Here is an 18,302-nt window from a genome sequence, read left to right on the forward strand (position 1 = left end):
AAAGCTACCTCATTCATTTAAAATTAGGCTTCGAGCCTATCCGTACTTAATGCTCAAGTGGTACACGGGGACCGGCCACAGCCGTTCACCGGACTGCCAGGCACAGCCTGAGACTTTCTGTATTTGAAGACACTCTTTCTGGTGGCAATCTAGTTTGTTTGTTTATTTTTTAAAAATTAGCTTCCTAAGGAGATGTAACTCTCTGTGTAAGATCACCCGAGTATTAATAAAATACCTTTTAATTAATGATTAGCCCTGACTCCTCTTCATAAACACACGGAGGACTGGCACACAGGCACAAAACAGCACGTTCAATTAAAGTAATTTATTGTATTCTTCTGGAACGGACATAAAGAGCATCTTGGGAATTGATATCACAACACAATGTTATACACCATTTCACATCTAGCCTTGTGTTGAAATTCTTTTTAAAGAACATAGTAATTTTAAAAAATCTAAATATTTACATATTAATAAAACATATATACAGAAGATTGAGACATCATCCATAGATATGGAATATTTTTTTTTTTTTACTAAGAAAGCCTATAAAAAGGATTTCTGAATAAAGTCTGAACAGTAGTCACAGTAAGTAAACACAAATACAATTTTAATGTACAAAATATGATTTTACTGCTGCAGTTTTGTGATATGTATTTCCAAATTGTGGATGCATTGCACGTACTTGTGAGTTGAGCAATCCCCACCCCTCCTCAAGTATTGAAAAATCCAAGCTGTCACCCAGTCTTGGAAGGAAGTGCTTTCGAAGGTTCGTGATGCATATTTAACAGATCCCACAGTGGTAAGGTAAATGTTTCTACCTTTATTGGCAACATACTCATCTCACTGTAATAGAGTTGAAAGGTCACTAATTAATCTTTTCAATTCCCTTGAGAAATATTTCCTGCTGGGGGGCAGAAGACAAATTTTAAAACATACGTTGCAGAAAAACAAAAGCCCTGGATGTAGGACTTCATCAGGGCCACTTGCTGACCAATGGGACCAGTTTCAGGGAAGGGATTCCAAACAGGCCTAGAAATGTAAAACGCTAATAACTATAGGATGTGACGGAAACCATTTCTCTGAACCTTCCCTGTAACTTCAGAAATAAGGCAAAAGACACACGGATATGGGATGGAGCTCTCTAGCAGTGAGACTGATTCTATAAGCCACGCCTGGGACCAGCTTTGTCACATTTCAGGGATGCCTCCCATCTCTCGTCTTCGGCTGATGAGCTGGCCTTCGGTGGACCCCTGCATCGCCCCCGAGCTCCCCTCCGAGCTCAGGTGGAGCGGTTCGGTGTGCTACGGCACGAGTCCTTTGGACAGGGTGCCTCTACAAGAACTCTGAGCTCTAATGCTCTAGGACCTCATAAAGCAGGAGCTAGGGAAATAGCAACAATTCTTTCCCCCTCTGGCTCGGCATGTCTACAGCCCAAATTTCTTTCCGGCTGATTTTTGGCCTTTGGGTCAAGTGCCAAAGATTTTATGGTAATTTGCTTTATACAGTGAATGAGGTCTACATGCAATGTTTCTAAGTAAAACGGTATTTTTAAATTCACCATCTTTTTGGAGAAGGGAATCTGGAGGTAAATATTTCTATAAAACAAATACCCACATGGCAAGCTATCTCTTTAGTATAAACCCTTATTTTCGTATGTTGGTTTCATACGAAGTGGAGGGCGCGTGTACTAGGAGCCAAATGAAATATATAATATTAAGTCCATTTGTGGCTGGTGGCCACACGGTGCCAAAACCCTGGGCCCCGCAGCTTAAAATCCTCTGTGCAAACCGTTGTTAGGTGTCGTGTGGGTCACTGGTTACTTTGAGTTTCTCGCCTTTTAATTAGTCATTTTGTCACTGTGTTGACACGTCTTTGTGAAAGGTCTTTCTTCCCTAAGAGTTCATAGATCATTTGCACTTACTCAGCTACACATGGCTATCTTTGGAGGAACCGATGTTACAAATGATTTCATCTAATAGGTCAGAGCTATCCTGTCTCCCAAAACAGCGTTTTCATCTTCTAAGCTGCTGAAGGCCTAATTAACGTTGGCCTTCCCAACTGCTCCCTCAGTACTGGAAAGAGCTGTTCTCCTTTATTCTGCATCTAAGGCGTGCACATTAAAATAAGTATGCTTCAAAACTCTATATATTCACATTCAGCTTATGGAAAAAAAAAAACAAAACGAGAGAGAACTTCTTTTTAGTGAACAATAAACTCACTGGTCATACGCTGGACTTTTAAAAGGTAACAAACGAGTCAACTCTCAAAATGATTTCTAAAAATCTTAACACTAAATTGGAGGCTTGATCATCACATACGACAAAGAAAGTATACGAAAACTATTCAAATGTGACGGGAAAACTTCACAGAACGCCCACACTTTGCAGGAACCTGAAATGCTACGTGGATCTCTGAGGGAATTCAACGGAAGGAGTTACATGTGCTAATGAACAGTGTCACTAAAAGGAAAGTCTAGGCAGTGAAATCTGGCTCTGTGTCTTCTGTGTTTTCTCTCCTGGTGTCAAATATATGACCTACAACAGAGACAAGACAATGAAGGGGGGCCGCTTCTCTAAAGGAGAGTTGTACACCTTCTATGACGGGGCTAGAGGCAAGGAGGCTGGCTCGGTGGAGACCCTCGCTGATGAAGTATCTGTTTCACATTTAAGCCACTAATTTTGCAGCCAAGGCTTTAGTTGTGAGCACTGTTAGCCACTGGAAATTTGTACTGATTATTTTTACAGGAAAGTCCATGACTGTGTGTTACTATTGGAGTATGTCCACATACTGTCCAGGAATAGAATATGGCTAAATAAAACACAGTTTACCTGTAAGAGAGAACATGATGCAGCTATTAAAATGATGTGTATGAAGATTTGTGAAAAGTGGAAAATGCTTGTGAGGTTAAAAAAAAGGAAAAAAAAACCCTCAGGAAACAAAAATTTTACGTATTTGGGTCTCCATTGTGTAAATAAAATAGAAAAGTCTGGGGAAAAATACCCAATAATGGTTGTCTGAGTGGTAAAATTAATTTATATTTTCTTCCTTTACTTTTCATTAACTGTTTAGAAGTATGTCAAAGATGGCCAATTTATGACAAAAATTGCTAGGCCCAGGTGAGCTCTGCGCTACCCTCTTTCAAATGAAGAAGCCTCCTTTGTAAATTTTAGAAAGCACTGTTTCAATTTTACTTTCTCTGTACTTTTTTTTCCTCCCCAGCAGAGCGTGTCCCCCTGTCGTGGGCGGGTCTCAGGCCATCAGAGCGCGCTGCTCACGCTGCCTGCCCCACGCAGGCCCGGGGCTCCCTGAGGGCGGGTATTGGTTTCCAGAACCTAACCACGCTGATTCCTGGGAGCTGCTCCAACACGCTTACTGACAGGGTTGTGAGGGAAAAGGAATGAAGAAAACCCGCTCTTATTCTTGTTAAAACTAGACCCGCAGAAGGTTGCTGAAGTGCAGCGACTGAATCAAACATCGGCGGCCTGGCTGACCGCACCCCTGACCTGCTCAGTCCCGGTTCGTAGACGCGCTTAAGGGTTACCCCCCTCTCCCCGCCCCTCCCCAACACACACGGATTTGGAAGGAGGAAAAAGACCGTAAAACAGGTAATAAAAAAGTGTTGCTACATCTTTCAAAAGGACCCACCGTCGCCAGCTGAGATCAACCAGAGAAGGAAGGTCTGACCAGTGAGTCTCAAATGCAGGGGTGAAGCCACCGGTGCAGGAGAGGTGCACTTCGCCTCAGCGGCGGCCTCCTGCGGCAGAGGTGAGGAGGGAGGGCCAGCAGTGGTGCTCTTTGCAGAGACGCTGCCCAGACCGGGGATTTTACTTTAGAGGCGATCCAGACACGCTACTCTAACCAAGATGATGTAATTCCAATACTGTGACATTTGAGCACCAATCTGCGACTTCTTTTCCCCTTTTCTAAGTGATAAACGGTATGATTTATCATGCTGTGCAGTAATCTGCATCAAACGCCAAGAGTCTAGTGAAGAGACCTGGCTACTCCTACTGTGTCCGTCAGGACCTCACAACCTCGGGCAAGAACTGAGAAAGAGCTGCAGTGAGTGAGTTCCAACTGCAGAGGACTTCAGGTAGGCTTATGACAGACATTCTAATTGTGAAGACAGACAGTGGAATGGAATCCTAAAGGGATTAGTACATCCATCGACTCTTAGGATCTTTAGGAAACATGCAGAGAAAAGCTGGCTTTGGCTTAGGTATGAGAAAGCTATGCGGTAGAAGGGCTGGAAGTCGAGAGGCCGGGGGTCCGGCCAGGCCACCAACCAGCTGTGAGACCTTGAGAGAGTCATTTAGGGTTTCTGGGCCTCAGGCTTTTTTACCTGTAAAATAAAAGGACTGGATAAAAAGAAGGGAGGGGACTAGATGATCACTAACGTTCCTTCTTTCTCAGATTCCTGGAAATTCTTTTCAGTTCCATGAGGTGGTTCTACCATCCCGGGTTCAATTTCCTCATCTGAAACATCTCTCTGCCTCCATCTTCAGACAGGAAAATGCAAAGGTATTATTTCAAAGGGAATGGCTTTCAAATAGTAACAGCAGTACCGCTAATGATAACCAAGCCCACAGGGTCAGGAAGATGGTGAGGAAGGGCAGTACCTCTGCCCTGGGGGCGCCGGGGAGGAAGGTGGGCTTCCTCCAGACCGCCTCCTGAAATGCACGGAGCCATTACTGGGAGTAGTAGTTCGTGGGTCTGCTGGGAGTGGGCCAAGTGTGATCGGAACAAGGCTAATGCGAGCTGTCCTGACGGACAAGGACATTAGGGGAAGGAACAGTAGAGATCATGCATCTCTGTTATCTTAACTCATAAATGTGGAAACATAGCCAAACAAGCGGAGTTTTAGATTCCCTTTCGTATGAGGGCCGCATCTGGTAAGGACTTGAGGTAAGCAGGGCTTTTTTGTACTAGGGGCCGCAGTTCCTTTATGTGACCATCCATCTGTTGCTTAGCTACGGAGTGACCGGGAAAGCCAGGCGTCATTTACACAGTCAGGGCTTTCTCACTGTCCTGACCCGTGCCTGTCCCACGGCTGGGAACTCTGCTCTCCTTACCGTCCTGGGACAGGTGCTGCGGTGAACACGCGACCCAGCAGCTCAGCAGTGCTCCTACAAGGACTAGCTCTTCCACTTCTATTGGCCGGATTTTACTTAAAACTTGTCACCCTAAATCTGGAGTTGGGCTTTTTCCCTTAGAAGGTTTTTGGGGTGTCTGGGTTTTGTGGGCAGAAAATCGTCAGGTTGACTTTGGAGGGTGGTCAATAAAGAGTCCTGCCAGCAACTGAGGGAGTAAATTGTCGCATGGCCCAGGGATGGGGCCCCGTCCCTCGGGCTCTCAGGTATAAGCCGACACAGAGCCAGGAGGCCGGGGTCGGAGTCAAATACTGTGAAGTCGGAATTATGTGTGTGGCTTCCCGCTGTAGCAGATGTTGCAGGCTGATCTGCTTCTAGAACAGGGAATCACGCGGCCATGCTAGAGGGACTGGCTTATTCAGTCACTCGCACGCGAGGAACCAGCCTTTCTTCATATAATGTGTGCCCATTATATGAAGAGCCATGACTGCCTCTCAAAACCCCCTTGGGGGGAGGTGGACGAGGACAGACCGGACATGAATTTTATCATGAAACTGGTGATCCTTGTTCTAGACAGCAATATCATTTCACGTTAAAGTCCTCTTAACGTCCACAGGTTTTGGGAGGCACGATGTTGTGACACTAAGTTCTTAGAACTTGCTGTTCTGAGGCTCTTGAGAATATGAGACAGTGTGAGAAAAACGGAGCTTTTCAGACTCAGTGTAAAAATATCTCTCAACACAGGGCACTGAGAACCTCTGATTACTAGGGTCTGGGCCAGAAGCCGTCTGCTCAAGCATCTGGATCTCTGACGTTACAAACATTTTCAATGCAAATGTTTTCATGTGCTGTATTTTCCAGCGGGTGATGAAAATGTAAATGTGTTTTACCTGTTGGTGGTAGGGAAATGCTGTCCAGTCTTTCATCACCGTCAGCTACCTCTGCTGGTTACAAACATAAAACACATATCTCATTAATTTCAGGGAACACATTCATTTTCCTGAATCCAGTAATACAATTTAAAAACTCCAGTAATGCATGATTGTTTCAACCTTCTTCCCCCTTTGCAGCTTCAGTTGGTTCACATTACAGACGTCAGTACCAGTAGTTAAAGTATTTTTTTAAGATAATGATATAAAATCTTTTTCCCTGCATTAAATTTCTTTTTGGTATCTTATGAACCTAATTCTGTCAGTCACTGATGATTTCAGTTCATTTCCCCTTGTTTGCCTATGCTTAAATATCCACCCAGAATCTGGGGGGAATTGCTTAAGTATGATCATGGAAGGACAGAGGTCAGTGAATCCCTGTGGTAGAATTTTCCCTTGTCATCCCCAGAACCATCCCTGTGGGGGAGACTTAGGAAATTCTGAGAACCAGCCTTTCTTTGGAGAAGATTGGAAACTCAGATCCTAGCGCTGCCCGTCTAAAACTGGCATCAGTTCAGCCATAAAGAAAATCAGAAGGAATAAGTGTATCTTCAAAAGATTCGTCACGTCTGTGTTTCAAAATGCAAACGGTTTTGCTCATGCCTGATATGTTTTAATCTCCTTAAGAGTTTTCCAAAGGTACCTCCTTCAGTCACAGAAAACCTTCCACTAAGTACAAAAAAGAAAGTGCTCCTATGTCTCCCGACAACTGATGGGCTCATCAGTCTCCCCAGCATGCTGGGAACAGGTCAAAACATTTCATCAGGGCCATTTGGATAATTTTGCTAGTTGCTCTGTGCGTCCCGGGGCTGGTTCCCTTGGCAGGTGCGTGTGAGGCCAGTCACATGGGGGCTGCCATTTGCCATCACGTTGGAAGGCTGAGCCGGTGGGAAGCCAAAGTAATACTCCGCTCCTGTTTTTATTGCTGTGGCTTTAAACACAATCGGGGGGGCAGATATAGCTAGAAACACTCAAAGGCTTCCACTCCGGTTCATTCTCTGACACCTTGTCCCCAGATCGCTACATGCCGGCATCAGTGAAAGGCCCATTGTCTGCGGACCCGCTAAATCCACCGCAGAGAAAACGCTGAGAGGAGACAAAATAGTCAAGACCAGTTTGGGTTGGAGAAGAGTTTCTGCTCTTCTCCTCTCAAATCATGTTGTAGGTGACTATGTAATAACAAAAACATTTGATTCAAGTGTGAGGATAAATGATAAGACTAAAAATTTTTAAAATAGGCTTACAGACAAAATACAGGACATACTAAAATGTTAACAGTGTTTCAATCTGGATGAAAGGCGTACAGGCATTTAAAATTTTGTTGAGTTTTAAAAATCATTGTATATATTTATGAAATAATGAACATACGTTATCTTTATACTGAGAAGACACTGTTTTCTTCTAATTGGCCTGAGTGAATTTGATTAGGGAGATGAGCTACATGGTAGTCCTATCATCGTCTAGGATTTAAAAAATTTTTCAGTAATAATACTAGCAACGAGAGCCACCGCCATTTATTAAATGTTTACCATTTACTGAGCACTTTACACACATCATGTCATCCAACTCTTAGAAAATCCTACAAGGTAGGTTGGTTATTATGCCCGTTTTAACAAAGGAAACAACAGAGACAAAGGAGACAGACAGAGGTTGAGAGACTAAGGTAATACAGGACGCCTGGCTCGTTCAGTCGGAAGAGTGTGTGGCTCTTGATCTTGGGGTCGTGGGTTTGAACCCCACACTGGGTACAGAGATTATAAAAAAAAAAAAAAAAGAGAGAGAGAGATTAAGAGAATGTAGCTAGTAAGTAGCCAAGGCTGTGAGTCAGGTTCATGCCTGCGCTCTTAATCTCTTTGCTATTAACAGTCCAGACATATATTGCATGCATCACTGTGAGCAATTTTTAAAATCTTCAACTTCTAGTTCATTTTATACTTTAGTAACTTTCTCTACATGTATAATGACTTTCTCTTTAGTTATAACAAAACCCCTCCCTTTGTAATTTAGCCATCCTCACTTTTAAAAACCAGGTCTATGCAATCCTGTGCTCTAATAAAAACGGAATGTATACATCTGAAAAATACAAATTATTGTATGCAAATTAGCGCATGCTGGCTGCATGAACAGGGCCAAGTGTCACGGGTGAAGGACACAGCTGTGTTCCTTAAATTTAATTATAACATCTGTCTGTAACAACAAGCTCATAGTCTTTCTTCTCAGGTGACAGTCAAGTTGTGAAATTTAGAAAAGATTGAGCAAGTCCAATAAAAATTTAATAGCAGTGAAAGCTTTGCTCTTGGATCTAACACAAATAAAAAACTGTGGTTTCAAGCTCTGAGGAAATAACCTAATGAAAATGATTAAAAATCCACATTGGGAAAGGAATCATTCCAGTTACAGGAGGAAATTATTACATGTGACGAGAGCCCCAAATGAATTTCTACTTGAACTCGCAGAACCCCCTTTCAGCTCTGTGTGGGGCAGGGTGGGCTTCCCGCCACAGCGAGCTGATGAGCTCGCCCAGTTAGAGTCTGTACCTAATTCCAGGAATGGTGCCCAATATGATAAATAAGGTTGAAGATGTGGAACATCTATGAGACACTGTTTGTATTACCACTTGGACTGGGAATAATCAAGACAAAAAAACATGAGCAGGAGCAACATATTGATCCAGGCCTCTCATTCCTTGAATCAGCCTCAGGAAGGAAAGGCAAGGGTCCCACTTTGGTGCCGCTTGGGGAGAATGAAGTGTAACAGTGTTTGACAAAATTGGAAGAGAAAGCCTATCTGGCAGGTCACCGCTGATGTGCTGTCCCTTGGTCTACCCTGGAGCCACCTCCCCTTCTCAGATGCAGAAGGAACTTGCCAAGAAGGCAGAGAAGTGTCAAGGCGCCCATCACAAACAGCTAGGCGGATCGTCTAAACCCAGTGGTCAGACGTGAAGATGCCCTGAGTCGAATATGATGCTGACTAGGGAACAGGGCAGACAACATCTGAGCCCGTGAGAGGCTCCCACGGGAAGGGAAGGATAGGGGAGTTGTCCACAGTTTGGATCCCACTCTGCAGAAGCAGGCGTGTCTGTGTGAAATGTGTGTGTCCTGTGATTTACTAATACAGATGCTGGGATGGTTAAGAAATGTGCTCACTGGCCAGTCTGTGGGAAACAGAAGCAGGAACGTGGAGGAAAGTGCCCACTGTGTGCATGTGTGTTTGCTGGGGGGAGGCAGGGAAGGGAGCTCATCATAATTGGTCTCAGCACCTGACACTAGGAAAAAAAAAAAAAGGTATGCTTATGTATAAAAGATATAGCATGAGGAAACAAAATTTTTTTTATCAAATATAAATTTATATCAAGATCAACTTTTTTCCCAACTAGCTTACAAATGGATTTTCCCCTTGTTAAAAAATGAATGGTACGAAAGCTATACATTGAAGATGTTTCCACACTACCTTACAACGAGGAAACGAAATTTAAACCAAACTCCCTATTTTAGTCATGTAGGCCGTTTCCAGGGTTAAAAATAATACAACTGAGTAAACGTGAGGATCTAGTTGGCTTTATGAAGTGATCAGGAATCAGGCAGCATCCCATTGAGCAAACAGAGGGAGCTCCAAAGGGCTCCAGCAAAGCATGAAGGTTTTAAAAGACAGGACGAGAAAGTCATAAACAGAAAAAGGATTATTGTGGGTAAGGCCACCTTCCTTTGGGGACAAAAGGGTCTTATTAGGTGGATTACCTCATCTTGCTCTGGGAGATGGAGAGGGTCCATGTGACAGATTACTTTATTGGTGCTGACCAGAAAATTCCTGACTGACCAGTTAAGAGCACATTCCCGGGGGTGGTTGAAAGTGCAGTCAGGTTAGGTACTACGCCCCGGTCTGGTGATGTGGCCCTAGTACAAGAGACTCCATTTTGGGCCTGTGGTTCTCCTTTTAACACCAGAAAGGCTGTTTCTGTGTCTCTGAAAATAGCCTTCCGGAATACACTCGATATATACTCAATATTCTCCCTCCTTTTCATGTCTTCTACCTTCAAAGGTTCCTCTTCAAACTTAAGCTTTTCAGGTCCCCCAGGGACTTGTAATCCTTCTCCTCAGCTGGAGGCACATGCTCTGTAACACAAAGCCCTCTTCTTCCTTCCTCCTTCCTCGGAGTTGGCTCTGTCGTTCCTGAATTAGTAGCACCGGTACTCTGGATTCATACAGTTCTTTTCCCTCAAGCTCCCAAGTTGCTCCAAGTATTTCTCACATTTTCCCATTTCCTCTGTCCACCGCTGTGGAGGAGGCAGAGACCAGGCAGCTTCTGTGGGTTCTAGGCAGAGGAACTGAAGCGCACGAACATACTAACCCACCTCTGGCTAGAAGTTGGTGTCATTCTTGGGACCAGTGCGTGGAAGAACCAAAAGGTAGCCAAGTGGCCAGTTCCTGGGGTTCTTTGGCCCTTCCCCTCTCTTTTGGGCTTACAGAGTATTAAATTCAGGTCTCTTCACTATGGCAAATTTTAGATTTCTCTCAGGCCTGACTGTTCTCCTTAGCGTCTCTGTTTTTTGGGCCTCAACAATTTCCCCAATAGGCAAATGAAGTTCCTACATACCCAAACAGTCAAGATCGCCAAGGTAGAATTTCAGTAACACAAGACCAACTTAATACTGTATACTAGCAAAGACACCATTCAGGCTTAATAAATGAAATTTCACTTGGGATATAAAACAGAGGAGACACAGCACCCAACAGGGCATCAGGGCTCAATAAGGGGTGATTTGCTGTGTACTCTACTGGACAGTTGTCATTGTTAACACCCATCATTCAACTGTGACCCGTTCCCCCCAACCCTTTCCTGGAGCCTAAAGTCTAAGGAGGCTGAAGTAATAAAAAGGGGCCTTTGTGAGGCAAGTAAGGCTGAGGCAGAAAACCTTTAGCATAAGAAGAGGTGAGAGACCCACCAGGGGAGTTAATCTTCCTAAGTATTATTCAATGAATCTACCCTGAGTGAGGTCAGGCCACTGTGACTCAAGACTCTGAACCTTTGGGGGAGGAAGGGAGAAGAGAGGAAATCATGAGGGGACTAAGGAGGTAGGGTGCAGAGGAGGAAATGAGAGAACGCGCTTGAGGAGGAGGAAAGAAGGGGAACTCAAGGACGACCATGTGAGCACCACATGGGTCCCCAGGAATCCTAGGGACCTCGTCCCCAGGGACAGAGCTCAGGGATGTTGCCATCCTGTGGATTCTGGGGGCCATGGAATAAGTATTTGAATGTCAAGTAAGGAACTGATAGAATATTATCCAAGATCTCATGTGACCAGGATGAGCTGAACGATAAAACCTTTTCGTTGTGGATTACTGACTCTTCTTTTCCACTGACTGATTTGTTCTGTTCATTCACCAAATAGTCTTGTGTGTCCACGATGTGCCACATGCGTGGGATGGAAACACGACTCAGATGTACCCTGCTCCTGGGGATCTCAGGGTTGGTGGAGGAGACAGGAGTGCCATTATTCTGGTGGCAGAAGACCAAAGAGCTGGGCCACCTATGAAGGCTCCAGGAGGAAGTGTCCTTTAAGATCTGTGACAAGAGGAGGTGCTGTTTCCCAGGCAGAGAGCCCAGCACGGTTAAGAACAGGGAGGCGTCTGGTGAGGCGGGGGCAGGAGAAGGGCCGGGCCCGCCTCCAGGCCCATGGCAGGGGAGGAAGTGGGCAAGGAGGGTGGGGCTGGCTGTCAAGGACCCCGCCTGCCATGCTGAAGGGGGTGTGCAGAAGGGGTTGTAGCTGGGGAAGACCGGAAGCTAGAGGAAGTATCTAATTCTCAGAGAATGAAGTCTAGGGTCCTGGGACACGGACACGTCTGGAGCTGCACACTGGTGAGCCATCGATGATGGGACGGTTCAAGTCCTGGGTGAGGTGTTAGAATAACAACAGCACCAAGAATGGAAAGCAAGCCGCTGGGTTTCGGAGGTGGGCCCAGGAAGTGGGGGCTGTGGACTAACCCAAAGGCAGTGCGGGAGAACGGGGAGGAGAAGCAAAGACAGGGAGGCCCCAGAGCCCAAGGGAAGAGATCCCATGGAGTCAAAATCAACAAGCAGGTCAAGTGGAGTGTTAATGTCAACAGAAAGTGAATCTGATCATCCCACCCGAATGCAGCAGGAGTTTCTGTACAGGGGTGGGGCCAGAGGGCAAAGGTAATGGGTTCTGAAGTGAACAGGGACGGGGAAGCCAACTCAGGCAAGGCAAACCCTTTGGGAGGAAATCTGACCAACACCGTCCAAGAGAAAGAGACAGTGGTGGTTTTAAGAAATGGCAGGGATAAAGGAATAGTTCTGCTTTGTTTGGGGTTGGCCAAGGGAAGGAGGGTAAGGGCATGAACATTTTTTGAGCATTACGTGTCAGCTCTATATTAGTGGCAATACTTACATTGTCTGATTCTAACTCTGAAAACAGCCCTGAGACAAGTATTAGCCCTGTTATACGAATGGAGAGCCTGAGGCTCAGCTAAGGTCCCAGGAATTCAGAAGTGGCAGATCGGAGCTGGGAAGTCAGACCTGTTCTTTGCAGAGTGCCCCCGCTGCGTTCATTTGCGGTGATTTGTCGATTAAGAAAAAGAAGGCAGAGGAAAAGGAGAGCCCTGGGGGAAGGGCGAGTGTATGATTTATTTATTATCCAAGCCCGAAAACCTGCGCAGGCGCAAAGGGCATAACTAGCAGTTACACAGGGACAACAGGAGCGGGGGGACCGCGGGGCACACTAGTTTTGTTTATGGAGACATTAACGTAGAACATACATCTGGAACCTCGTGACAACTGCGAAGCAGGCTTTTTCTGTCCCTTCGTGATAGAGACACTGAGGACTGGGAAGCTGGAGCGACTTGCCCGAGGTGCAGGGCTGCTGAGGAGCAGAGGAGAGACCCGAAAGCCAGGTCTGGACTCCACTACAACTTACTGCCTGATGCAACACTACGTTTCTACCACCGACAAATGTCAGTAGTCCACTGCTCTTTATGAAGAGCGTCAATGCATGTAAAAGGGAGCAAATGGGGGAAAAAAAGAGGAAGGGAAGATTTTAATTAAAAAAAAAATCATCTGTGGCTAAATACTTTGGAGTCGTGATAGCTACTTTACAGAAGAGAGAGCTGTAAGGTTTTTCACCCTGAAGATGCACTCGGTCGGTCCCTTGCTGCCTGTGTCTCGCTGCACTGAGGGCGTTCCCAGCCTGTGCCAGGAGCTCTCCCCGGGGGCCCGTCACTGTTCCGGGGACGCTGGGAGCGCACGCGCGGGGTCTGGCGCAGACCCCAGCCCCTGCGCGTGCGCTGCTACTCTGCTCTTCTCCGGGCCTCCGTACCAGCCAGCTGTGTGGCAGGCAGCATCTGGAAGCTGCCCCGAAACCCGCACTCCCCGCTACAGAAGCACGGAGGCTCTGAGCAGGCCAGGCGGCCTGAGGTTTGATTGGAATCTTCTGTTGGTTTAAAAAATAACATCTAGAGGTTTGTGGCCTCCTAGAGATGATTCTTACACGATGGCAGAAAACTGACCTCAAAGGAATGCTTCACTGGTAAATCGGCCCACTGTCATTTGAGACCTCAAATGACCAAATGTAAATAGTCATAATTCAACTGGTCTTCACGTTCCTGGGTAAAATCATCTCAGAACTGCCAAAGCCAGATTTGAAAAATATCTATGTGACTTAAAACCCCTTTGTCTATTTCATGTGGTGTTGCTGGTAGAAGAATTATTGTTTGTTTGTTTTGTTTTGTTTTTTTACTTCAAGCAACTGGTACTTTTTATAAAGTCACGCAGCTCCAAACAAACAAAACTCAAGCAAATAGAAGCGGATCACAAAAGAGAGACCCAGCCTCACAGGGAAGACACACAAGGCCATGAACAAGATGAGCAGTCTTCTTCATTTGTACTAGTAAAACGTAAATGGCCTGACATAATAATGTTTACTACTTAATCTTCAGATGAATTTCAAAACTCAATGGAGTAAGGCTTTAAAATGCAAAACCACGGCACATTCTATAGAATTTTTCCTTCAAAAGACAAAAGACAAAAAAGTGCCCTAAAGCAGAGGATTGTACTTTGCCACATCTGAGAATTCAGGAAAGGGCTGCTGGTGACTCTCTTCCAGCAGCTGATCCATACCTGAGCCTCTTTTTAACCTTCTTCTGGCCAGTTTGATTTGATCCTGCAGAATCTGCACCCAGTCTCTCGGGCCAGGAAGTTTATCCACGTGGTTAGCAGTGCAGTACTTTTCTGTGAAGACTGAGAGAAAATATGAAATATTGTTAAACACTTTCACAAATAAAACCATGCAGATATGAAATAGGAATATATCCCAAGAAGAAAAAAAAAAGTGTATTTCTAAAAGTGGCTATCTTCAACGTCTATATTACGATGTTCCCTTGGTAAAGATGGAGGCTGGCAGGACCCCGCTCACATACACTGGATGGTGCCTCAGAACGCAACTGGCTATATGGAACCGCTCTTTCTATCTGTTCCACATCCGTGTATATATGTCTTACGGGCAGAGGAGAAAGTGCTTCCTCGGGGTCCGCTGACACCATGACAAAATTCAGCCAGTGGATTATTACTGTTGGTAAATTGAATCTTAGGCAAGATCACACACAATGCAAGATGACACAAAAAGATGGCATTCCCATGGTGCTTCCTATGAACTCAGTCAGTACTCGCTTAATAATGCAGATGTGTCTTAGAGTCCCAGCTGGACAGCGAGTCAGCCTCTGGCATGTTGTGCCAGCACCCAGGGGAATGCTGCCCGGTGAGCGCGTGGGGGACCACGGAGGGGGTCGTGACAGGACACGAGGGAGACAGGACGGTGGCCTTCTCGAAAGGCGCGCAGTGTGTGGCTGCCCATCCTGGCGCTGCTGTGGACAGTTCTGCTTCCCTCCGTCCTGGGCGCTTTCACACCCCATCTGTGCAACTCGCTCCCCGCAAGCAAGAGACCTAGCATGCGGTCAACTCACCCTGCCTTCGTGGTATTTGAAATACTGGCAGTTTTAATGTTTTAGGGGTTTCTTTTAAAAAGAAAGGGCAAGGGAAAATGTTGACAGATTCAACTCTATAAAACTGTAAAACTTCTATTGAATGAAAAAGAAGCATTTCATCAGAATGAGAAAAGCTGGATGCGCTAAATACGACCAAAGAGGTTCAATATCTACCACCAAAATAAAAAAAAAAAAAAGTTCATTCAAATGAAAGAACAACTTCCAAAGTCTCTATAGACAAATGGACAAAGTGTATCTAGGAGAAATGGTCAGCCAATATATAAGCCAAAGAACTGCAAAACACACTTTATATCTACTAACTCAGAAAAACAATGTTAAAAAGCTAATACTTTATATGGATAAAATAGTGGGGACCAGGCCCATTCAAACATTAGAGTGAAAGTGGTGGGGGTGACTGGCCCGGTATCCTGTGACCTGGTGAATACGGGAGAAAGGGAGAGCATATGGAGTGAAGAGAGTGCTGGGCCAAGCACAGAGCCAGAGGGAACCCCAGCCGGAAAGTGAAGAAGACACAGGACTGGCGAGGTCAGGAGAACCGGGAAGTGCGGTCTCGTAAGGACCAGTGAGTGGCCTAACGAAGACAAGGGACAACAGTCTGAAGCACAGAAGAGAGGGTCAGGCCCAGCCGTTTGCCAAGTGTCACTGGAGCTCCTCAAGGGAGAAGTGGGGCGGCCACACATGACATTCCAGAAAAACCGGGTTCAGTTGGGGGAAGGAAGAGAAGAGGGGCCCGTGGGGGGCGCTGCAGGCTGGGGAGACGTGAGCATGGTTTACATTCTGGAGAAGGCAGGATCCAGGAGAAGGAAGGAGACAGTCACAGGAACCACGCCGGAAGAACCGAGGTGGTAGGATCTGGAAATGGGGCTGCCCTTGAACAAGAGGAAGACTTCCCCCTCTGTGCCCAGAGGGAATGGGAGCTGGGGTGGATTTAGAAGTGGTCTAGGTTGGAGCAGTCACTCCTGGGACCTCAGTGACTCAGTGGCAAGGGGTAGGGAGAGTGTGGGCAATGTCTGGGATTGCCTCTGAGAAGAAGAGGAAGAGGAGAGCAGCAGACTGAGGACGTGAGGATGCCGAGCAGAAGAGAAGCCTACGCGCCTGTGGTGGCAACAGGCCCGTGGCGCCTTGCAGCTCTGAGCTAGGAGTGGCGCCACTGGATGGTAGGACTGGTCCAGGTCAGGGTTCTGCTGGACGGTTCTGGCAGGAGGACAGGGACATAAAGTGCTTGCAGATGCCAGCTGGCCTTCATTACCTCTGCTTTCTTCACTCCCCGTCCCTACCCAAATCTGGGAAGGAAGCAAAGCCAGAAAAAGGCCCAGACGCTTGGAAAAACTTAAGGGGATCAGGGAATGGAGTATCAGTGAGGTTGGCAAGGAGGTGTCATAGAGTGAGGGCAATTGAGAGTATCACGCTGGAGCGGAAGGCATCAGCGGCACAGCAGCTCTGTCTGAGGATGCTACGGTGTGGCCACTGTGGATGAGGTCTGGACGTGAGGCGGCTAGGGGGTCAGGATCTTTCCTGAGGACAGCGAAGTCACTCAAGGTGCCAGCAGGACCTGGGAGGGAGAGGAAAGCGTGCAGCTGTGATAAGAGCCTTGGTGGAAAGGGTCCACCCCAGCCCCAGCCGAGCAGAGGAAGGGAGGTGATTAGGAAGCAGAACTGAGGATCGGGGAGAATGTCAACCTGGCTGTCCAGTATATGGCCTGTGGGCATGAGCAAGCTGGCGGTCTCTACTCAGGAGGGAGGCAGACGAAGTGATATCCCCAGGGGCAGGTGTGCTCTTGAATCTCCTACACCAGATCAGAGACTACTTCAAGCGTCCTCATTTATCTTGTCTCCCTCAAAGCACCGACCACAGGGCCTGTACTAAGCAAGAAGTCAATAAATATTTGATGAACACACATATTTTCCAGTTTTGTTTCTAATGGCAGCAGATACAATAGCTCATGAATTTAGACTACTTAGAAAGTTTTAATTCATGGAATACAGTTAAAAAAGGCTATATTACATCCAAATGCCCACAATAACATTTGCTGATCAGAGAACTGCCAAAAGGTTCTGGAAGTTCTATTTTAACAGAAAGAAAATAATTGTATTTAGCACACTGTTAGTTTATATGAAAATGTGTACCACAAAAATGACTGAATATATCATCTTACCAGGTAAACATTTCCCTCCCTGTGACCTTATTTGTATAATTAATTTCCATAGCAACCCCTCTTTTCTTAGATTGTGAAATGCATGTGTCTAAATTAGCACACACTGGAAAACAGTGGTTCGAAATTACAAAGTCACTGTGGGTTATGCCAACATCAAAATGACTCCCAGCAACCACGCATGTCAATGACCAAGTTTAGGAGAACCAAAGGGAAGGCTCTGGAATGTTTTCTCCCACTCTGTGAGGGACTTGCAAGCAGATCCTTCTAAGCTTATCTTGGGCTCAAATATTCTGTCACCCGCTAAAAAGGCAATAATTTCTATTTCTTCTTTCTCCTTTCAGTTAAAATTTATCCGGTTACAATAAAAAGAAGCCAGGGAAATCTTTGTCTTCTGGGTCTGTGTCTAAGACCTTTGAAGGCACAGCATTAGGCTTCTCGGAAAATACCTATACCAACAAATATTTCCACTGGGCGTATTACTGACATTCTATTTCATGGATTACATTCAAATTTAAAAGAGACTTTTAACTTGGATCTATCTACTGAAGATGAAATCCTATTCTCTGTTACATGCGCAGATGAGACCTTAGAACAAGGCCAAAAGATTGTCATTGTATTGATCCGAAAATGCTCAATATGCTATGTGAATAGAGGTATCGAGTAAGCAGAATATATTTTGCTGTCTGAATCTACAGCTAAAGGTCAAGCTATTATCCTGGTAACAGTTCCATTAGGAGTAATGATGTGAAAAGAGGCATTGCATTAATGCACTGGGCTTCCTACTATGTTAATGGTGGGTCATTAAGAATCATAGAACAATTTGCATTCATTCTTAGGATGCAATAGGTACTAAGAAGAAATTTCCCTCTTTTTCTATTTTCATATATTAAGGAGAAGCAAGGACTAATTTTAAACAAGTCTGAATAATCCGAGCAAGCGGATTAAAGCCAACAATTAGACTAAATAAAAGAGTTAAAGCATCTCTTGTGCTTAATATAATTTGAGGTCCCAAGGTACAAAGAGTATGTTAAGTCACTAGGGAAATGACAAATGTTCAATTTGATCTGTACATGAATAATGACTTTTCTCATATGCTTGTGTTCATGTGAAC

At 45.5% G+C, this 18,302-nt stretch overlaps 1 protein-coding gene across 7 annotated transcripts in view; it reads right to left on the minus strand.

The window, feature by feature from the left end:
* Window positions 1–341: 341 nt before the first annotated feature.
* BEND7 (BEN domain containing 7) overlaps window positions 342–18,302 on the minus strand; it is a 78,610-nt gene continuing 60,649 nt past the window's right edge. For 2 of the 7 annotated variants that reach the window (XM_032425768.1, XM_032425775.1), the window contains 2 exons: window positions 14,153–14,272; window positions 4,901–6,037 (listed from right to left, as the gene is read on the minus strand). In XM_032425768.1, coding sequence (XP_032281659.1) covers window positions 5,886–6,037; window positions 14,153–14,272 — 272 coding nt within the window. In that variant the 3' untranslated portion in view covers window positions 4,901–5,885. Of the gene's footprint in view, window positions 4,346–4,370; window positions 4,503–4,900; window positions 6,038–14,152; window positions 14,273–18,302 lie in introns of those variants that run through there. The other 5 variants (XM_032425774.1, XM_032425773.1, XM_032425772.1 and 2 more) reach the window with 5 other exon arrangements.

This window comes from Phoca vitulina, unplaced genomic scaffold (genome assembly GCF_004348235.1).
Source record: "Phoca vitulina isolate PV1807 unplaced genomic scaffold, GSC_HSeal_1.0 scaffold33, whole genome shotgun sequence".
NCBI lineage: Eukaryota > Metazoa > Chordata > Mammalia > Carnivora > Phocidae > Phoca > Phoca vitulina.